General features: G+C 42.5%; 1 protein-coding gene across 1 annotated transcript; it reads right to left on the minus strand.

Moving 5' to 3' along the window:
- Positions 1 to 285: 285 nt before the first annotated feature.
- Positions 286 to 7,161, minus strand: LOC138948671 (uncharacterized). The gene is made up of 3 exons (XM_070320258.1): positions 6,099 to 7,161; positions 5,556 to 5,727; positions 286 to 3,863 (listed from the first exon to the last, which is right to left on the minus strand). The coding sequence occupies exon 3, from the start codon at positions 2,338 to 2,340 to the stop codon at positions 1,852 to 1,854; it is 489 nt and encodes a 162-aa protein (XP_070176359.1). The 5' UTR covers positions 2,341 to 3,863; positions 5,556 to 5,727; positions 6,099 to 7,161; the 3' UTR covers positions 286 to 1,851.
- Positions 7,162 to 8,435: the final 1,274 nt, after the last annotated feature.

An 8,435-nucleotide genomic window follows, 5' to 3' on the forward strand; every position in this document is an offset into this window, starting at 1 on the left:
CAGGGCTCACCTCAAAATCAAGACACAGAAAAGAGCACGTGAATCTCACGGTGTTCTAGAACTAAACGACGCAGTTTGTGACACTCCGACCAAAACCAGGTCACAACAACTGAACAAGGAGCACGTGAATCTCACGTAAAAATATTAACGCTCCACAAAACGGGTCACAACAAGGTGCCACAATAAAAACACGGTTTACTTCTTTTTACATCGTGCAATGGCTTGAGCAAACGTAATTACAACAAAAGTAGGTGACTGCATGCCACATCGGCATGCACACACTGTGACTCATGTCCCCTCCCCCCATACTCCCCAACCTGTGAATTTTAAATGGACTTTTGGATGCTGGAAACGCTGCTTTCTTGGACTTGCGCAACATCCCATCAAGTGCCGAAGTAATCACTACTGCTGATTGTGGGCAATAATGGAAAGACAAGACAATCAGATGTACCGAATTACAAACAAAATGTCAAGTCATTTGAAACGTTAGTACTGCTGTTATGCGACATGTTAGAAAGAATTACAAAAAATAAAGATGTACCTTTTCCAAAGAAAACAGATTTGTTTTTAAATATGCAGGCTTTTTAAACAAACATTAAAGCTTCAAATTACACTGAAATGTAATTCATAATCAACGACGGCTGCTCAGACCACTTGTTCAAACGCGTACAAACATTCTTGGGAAATGCTCTCTCAAAAGCCCTGCTCAGCAGTGAGCTTGATGTGGGCTATTTGTGCTCAGCGCTGTGAAAATAGTCCACTTCTTAAAGATTACTTTCGCTTTGAAATCCTCATACCATCCATGTCTAATAAAATATGTACATGAAATTTGAGTATTTGGTTTATTTGAAGTTGAAAATAGCAACAAATTAAATTTGTTTGATGAGTCAGCTTAGACTTAGAGTTAGATCAACCGACTATTTTAAGGACTCTTTCTGGCATGTCAAATAAAAGCAAACCTAATCTCTCGAATGACTTGATGTACTTAACGACATGTCTTAGCATAAATTACCAGACGTTTGAAGGCAATGCATTGAGAAATTTATTAAATGTGCTGGATTTCTTCTGATTACCCACTAAAATGGCCCCAGAAACCGCATTTTACGGCTTCTCAGAAGAATTACATACCGTTCATCATGCCATTACGCCATTGTTAGACAAGATATGTAAACTAAGCTGACTGTTTGGATGCATATTTAATTTTTCTTTCTAATAACATGCACAACAGGTTTCCTTTCAGCAGTTTTGATAGTATACTGTTCAAAAAAAGAAACGCATAGCTTGTAATATTTGGTTAATTTAGTTATATGGCTACAAGGATATCCACCAAACTGCAGAAAATGTTTATCTGGTCGTTGACCTTTCGTCCATTGCCACAAGTGAGCTCTGCACGTGACGCATGGGTTATCAGTGGCTACAATGTCAAAATTGCTCATTTGGCATGACCACTCGTCATGCTTCAGTGTAATCTCGTGAAACTCGGGGAATATTGAGCTCCCACCATGTCTTCCAAAACCCATAAAAGCGGATTGTTCGCCACAAAGAAATCAGACGACAATTCAGCGACGAAAGATGGCCCGATTGAGCAGAGAAGACTGCCAAATTGCATTGGGTCATTTACAAGCAGGCCAAAGTCAAAGTGCAATCGCCAGGCACTTCCACGTGTCCCAGAGCACCATCAGTAGACTGTGGGTCAGGTTTCAAGCCACTGGCTCCGTTGCTGACTTGCCACGAGCGGGAAGACCAAGGGCGACAACTGCTGCTCACGACCGCTTCATACGGCTCCGCCACCTCCGGAATCGTTTCCTGTCGGCCTCATCTTCTGTCCAGGCTCTCCCCGGGCCACACCGATTATCGGACCAGACCGTGCGGAACCGCCTGCATGAAGCTGGTTTGAGAGCTCGCAGACCTCACAGAGGAGCTGTCCTCACCCGCCGCCATCGCCACAACCGAGTGCAGTGGGGCAACCAGCACCTTCGCTGGACCGTCCGGAATCACTGGAGACACGTGTGGTTCAGCGACGAGTCCTACTTCCTGCTCCAGCGACATGATGGTCGGAGGAGGGTCTACCGGAGAGTAAACGAACGTTACGCGCCCAACTGTGTGGATGAGGCACCCGTTCATGGTGGTGGAGGCGTCATGGTGTGGGGGGCGATCAATACCGCTGGAAGGAGCACCCTGGTGCACGTCCAAGGGCGCATAACTGCCCAGCGATACGTGGAGGAAATTCTGCGCCCACACGCCCTTCCTCTTCTGGCTGACCAGGATGCCATATTCCAGCAGGACAACGCTCGCCCGCACACAGCACGACTCACCACCCAGTTCCTCACCGACCACCATGTCCAGGTGCTTCCCTGGCCATCCATGTCGCCAGACATGAACCCGATAGAACACCTCTAGGATGAATTGGACAGACGTGTGCGCAGGCGAGAAGAAGCGCCGGCAAATCACCGCGATCTATTGCAGGCACTTCAGGAGGAGTGGGACACCATCCCACAGCAAGATATCCGGCATCTGATCCAGTCCATGCCCAGAAGGTGCCGGGCAGTTGTTGCTGCTCAAGGCAGTCACACCCCCTACTGACTTGACAGCCTCGGCCTCCAATCGTATTGATTGACTGATTGATTTGAAGATGCAAATGAACTGTGTGTGCATTCAACTGTGTCCATACCAAATTTCAAACAAATAATCTAAATATTGGATTTTCTGTTAATTTTTTCGAAAAATAAAACAAATTTGGCAAGTAGCAACTATGCGTTTCTTTTTTTGAACAGTATATGTCAATTTTAACACGTTAAACTTGATTTTGCGAATTTGATTGTTGGGGATGCTAGTCTTGTAGGTTCTATTTTATAAACAGTACCTCGCGTAAACTAAATCTGTTTTCTATATAACATAGGACAATGAATGGCCTTTTCAGTCTTATAATTGGTTTTACAATAAATGGCCTCATTAAAATGATCTGCCCTCAAACGCGTTTGCTTAGTTTGTTGTTGTTGACAGGTAGTATAGAAATAGAATATGAACGTTGGACATGTTTTAACTGCTAACTAATATTGACAAAACCACTGTATACTTCTGTGTCTGCAGACTGTTCCTGGCATAATTAATGTAAATGCTTAAAAAATTCCTTTAACCATTTTAAATATAAAATTTGTTGTTTTGTGCAAGGGACGTTACACAGTGGCCACTACATACAGTGTTGGTAGTTGGCCCCTGAGCAAGCGTCAGCATCAGTGTTCGTAGTTGGCCCCTGAGCAAGCGTCAGCATCAGTGTTGGTAGTTGGCCCCTGAGCAAGCGTCAGTATCAGTGTTCGTAGTTGGCCCCTGAGCAAGCGTCAACATCAGTGTTGGTAGTTGACCCGTGAGCAAGCGTCAGTATCAGTGTTGGTAGTTGGCCCCTGAGCAAGCGTCAACATCAGTGTTGGTAGTTGGCCCCTGAGCAAGCGTCAGTATCAGTGTTGGTAGTTGGCCCCTCAGAGAGTATCAGGGTCAGTGTTGGTAGTTTGCCCCTCTGCGAGTGTCAGCATCAGCGTTGGTAGTTGGCCCCTCGGCGAGTGTCAGCCTTAAGTGTTGGTAGTCGACCCCTCAACGAGTGTCAGCATCAGTGTTGTGTCAGCATCAGTGTTGGTAGTTGGCCCCTCAGCGAGTGTCAGCCTCAGTGTTGGTAGTTGACCCCTCAGCGAGTATCACCATCAGTGTTGGTAGTCGACCCCTCAGCGAGTATCACCATCAGTGTTGGTAGTTGGCCCCTCAGCGAGCGTCAGCCTCAGTGTTGGTAGTCGACCCCTCAGCGAGTATCACAATCAGTGTTGGTAGTTGGCCCCTCAATGAGTGTCAGCATCAGTGTGTGGGTAGAGGTCCTTGAACAAGGAACAGCAACATAGTCATAAGAGCAGAAGGTTTCTTGTATTAAATGCGTCTCCAGGAATATGTTTAGTTTAAATCTTGTGTCGATACTATTTAATTCTGCCTCGCTATTAGCCATTGAGTAAAACTGTTTTATCACCATTGCTTTATTGTTGTTAATTCGTCTCCAGAAATATGTTTTGTTTTAATCTTGTGTCGATACTATTTAACTCTGCCTCGTTATTAGCCATTGAGTATAACTGTTTTATCACCATTGTTTTATTGTTGTTCTTTGGCCATTTACGTTGAATGACTTGTTATACATTGACATTGATAGTTTTATTCTTCTTCTTCTTCGTCGTTCGCTAGATAGTTTTATTATAAGAACCTTTTTTTAATTCCTATTAACTCGATGTTCTTTAACTATGTTTGTAAATTGTTAGAGGATCTTTTAGTAGAAGTGTTTAACTGTCGAAGCTGCTTTTACCTAAGAGACCGACTGTATATTGTGCTGTTGTATTTGTCAGACTTGATTGTACCAAGTCCTTCACATGTTGTAATGCGCTTAGAGCCAAATATTTTTGTTTTTTGTAAGGGATAGGCGCAATATAAATACACTTTATTATTATTAAATGTTAGCAACAGAGCAGTTTCACCACATAATCTTACAAGAAAAAGAGAAGACAGTGAGTAATTCTAAAACTTGCTCTTATTCATACTACACTTAGCAAACCATTTTATCTGTACAAATTGTGTACTTTAAAAAAAAATCACTCCCGAATCATTTTGTTCAAACTTTCTACGCCATTAAAGGCACTTCACTTGGAAATGTGGCACACTCTTCCGCTGCTCAAAAAAGGATCCCCCAAAAATTGACCCGAAAAAACACAAAGTACCACTTAAAAATCGACTCAAGTTCAGGATAGACACAATAATAATAATAATGAAAATAGAACATTTATATAGCGCTTCTTCACAGCTCAAAGCGCTTTGGCAACGTTTACATACGTGAAGAAGAACATCAATTATCTGTCCAGAACAGGGTGTCTTCTTTGGTTAACTTTTGTACTTTGTGTTCTGCCATTACTGCTGATGCAGGTGTCAATCGCTTCAGCAATAAAAAACATGAGGTCTTGCGTTAATTTAGAGGGGTTAAACAATTAAAAGAAAGCTCTGTATATCAGCAATGACTCAGTCCTTTAAAATGAATCAGACAAGGCTAACAATTCAGGAAATGGAACAAACCAACTGAATTACAAATTAGCACAATTTCTTTAAATCCCCTAGAGCATGTTCTATTCTCCTCACAATCTATGCCCCCCCCCCCCCCCCCCCCCCCACGTTAACAATAACAGTGTAAATACATGTTTTTAGTACTAGTAAATTACTAGTTATTGTCACTTAAGAATCAGTTTTGTTGATATCAAGGAGTAGTAAAATTTAAAGTCAAAGTTTCAGATAAAAGTTTAAAAAAGAAGTCAAACACTGAAACAGCATTCTTCTTACTCACTGTCCAGTTTTTGTGTGTGTCACTGTGTGTGAGAACAATACGTTTTGACACATCTCTTTCAATGTGTATGCATACTACTACTATTACACAAGTTAGTACTATGTGATCCCAGAACGCCTCTTCTTTTGTTTTCCAAATGTTCTACAGAATTGTCAATGACTGAATGAGTATCATATTACAAGCATAACATATTTACCTGAAATGATGTCCAGTCTTTTCTTGCACACCACGTTCACTAAGACTTATGCTTTCATTGGCATTACTCATTGTCTCTGCCCTTGCTTTGGTAACTGTATGTTAGTGTCCACGGGTAGAAGATGACACTGGAGGAGAGCATGGTGGTGCCAGACGATGATGAAGTTTATTCTCTGGTGATACAAGAAAGAAAATTATGAGCGTTTGCTGAATGTTTCAGTGTTTGCTTGTATGCATTTACAATTACCAGGTGAATACGCTGCACAGATCTGCAGTGCAGATGATACTAAGACAACACTGTCAGCACAGCTACCAAGTCAAACTTACAACGAGCACAGTCAGTATATAATATGGTGCTGATTAACAATAACAACCCATTTAAGTTTCAAACATGCCTTTTCTGCTCTAATGTTTTCTCTCTCATGCAAGCTGTTTTATAACCTTGACATTTTCTGCAACAACATTCCCAAACACAATCTGAAAAGTAGCATGCCTTGAAAGGAACATTTGATCAATTATGCTTTAGATCTATTCCAAACATTACCTTTTTTCATCATGACAGGAAACAATGCTGACGTGTCTTGCTGACGTGTCTAGTTCACGTGTTGAGTTAACCTGCTTGGAGCACTGCTGTAGATATAGGGTGTGACTGAGTATTCAGGGTGTCAAGATGTAGCCAATGTCACCGTATATGAACAAGCCCAGAGGTGCTTGGATTGCAGGACACACCCAACTCTCATTTAAAATCATGGTACCCTTTTCACACCCTGGCCATAGAACAACACGACACACGGTCCAAAGATGTTCGTCACCAACTACTTCAATGCCTATAGAAGCCGTCACGGCGTGGCATCCTTCCTTGTTGATATTATACTCGTGCTGTTTTGTTTCGTTGACTGACTGATAGACTGTTGTTCGAAAATGTGTGTAAACAGCACCACAAACACGCCGAAAAAGTGCACTACAAGTACAAGCTATCTGGAATTGCTCACGAGTACGTGTGGTTAGCCGCTTCCTGTCGGGTTCACACTCGTCGTGCAAGGCAGAATATACATTCGGTGGATGCAGCGAAGACTCGTTTCCTTGCTGATGTAGAATATGTCGCCGTGCATGGACTGACAGACATCAATCACGCAGAAAACGGTGCAATCATAGTCTTCGCGGGTGCTTGTAAATGTAAGTGCTAAACTGCATACCGTCCACACTCTTGTCAACATAATTCAAAGAAGAGTCCATGCTTTGACAAATGAAAGCGTGCGGCACTCTCCTTATCGTCTTGGGCATTCCGCGGATCCGTGCGGTGACGAAAATGTGTTGATGGCGCATGTTATATCGCAAAATGATGCACGAGTCGAGTCGACTCACAGTCTCATTTACGGCCGCCATTTTTAGGATTAAAATTATCTCCCTTGCAAGTTGGGGGCGCTTCTGTCTGCTCTTACCTAACTTAGGGCTGGGGGGGGGGCTGCCCTATGTTAAGAGCGACATAGGAGCGCTCTTTGGCCAAAGAGCGGTCCGTGAAACGCACCTATCTTAACTTTGCTCTTAACCCCATCTTGACCCCTTAAGAGCTCCTAAGTTAGGATAAGAGCGGTATATGAAACCGGCCCCAGTAGCCTATTAGGCGAGCATTCACCTCCATATGTATGGACTGTACGGTTTTCACAGATTACATCATGAGTCACGGTTCATAATTATCTGTATTCTGTATTCACGTCGAGACAGTAGACAGTAGGCAAGGCTATGAAATCCGTAACCCGATGTAACGCTAAAAATCCTGATGAACGTCACATCATTCCCTTGACCGTGCTTCCTGGGTTGTGGACGACCTAGAACCTCACAACAGTGTCTGTGTCTCTGAAACTATTAGGTGTTTTTGATTAAGACTTTATGTATTCTTCAAACGCCATTAAATCTTCCCATGGACCTTTTTTCCTCCACAATTATCTTTGTAAGGCAAAAAAAAAAAAAAAAATAGGTGTGGTTACGGTAACATAGCCCCAAAAAAAGTAAGGTAGGAAGGTAGGCAATCACTTTTTTTTTTTTAAACTTTTTTTCTAATGTGTACAAATTAAACCTACTTGACAGGGAAATAAGTGTGCGACTCGTGCGCTTTCGCTTTCATTGCGTTTTCATTGCGTTTTTGACAAATGTAATAAAAAGTTATAGGGTCGGCCCCTAAAAATAGGGTAGGTCGGGTTACCGTAACCACACCTATTTTTTTTAGGCCTAAACAAACAAACGATGACGGACACAGTCCGGACTGATGCTGTGGGTTGTGGACGACCCATATGGAATTAAACACGAAATGTTATTGTGTTTATCCCTATTCGGTTGGCGTGGGTCGTATACGGCCCATGCTTTTAACGTTGAATGCTTCTTTAGAAAGTATGGGTCGCACACGACCCACATCGTCCGGACTGCGTTGTTCAAAAGCATGATCCGGTAAAGCCTAAATCTGATTCCGAAACGGTCGTGGTCGAAAACTGTATTAAAGGGAGATTAATCGTGTGATCCGAATGAAGCTTTAAGAGTTTCTTCCCGTATTGCTTGATTGTCGTCTGCTCAGCGATGCCCTGAGGGTGAGAGAGTGTTGATCAAAAACAGAACATATTCTTAGTCACAGAAACTTATTTCAGGATTTCTACCACTTTGAATGTGTGAGAAATACCGCGTTCTAGTGTTTGGCATGTTTTAATTTACTGTGGTTGAAAAAGGGATGCAAGACAAGGTAAGGACGGGCGGTTTCTTTTCACATTTGCAATCCGCGACGAAAAAAATAATAATCGTGTGTAATCGTGAATACATAAATGATAGAAATGTGAATTATTTGTCTCTTCTTTCTGCCACCAAGGCTATTTGAAATCATTGTTATTGTTAT

Source organism: Littorina saxatilis, linkage group LG15, assembly GCF_037325665.1.
Source record: "Littorina saxatilis isolate snail1 linkage group LG15, US_GU_Lsax_2.0, whole genome shotgun sequence".
Lineage (NCBI taxonomy): Eukaryota > Metazoa > Mollusca > Gastropoda > Littorinimorpha > Littorinidae > Littorina > Littorina saxatilis.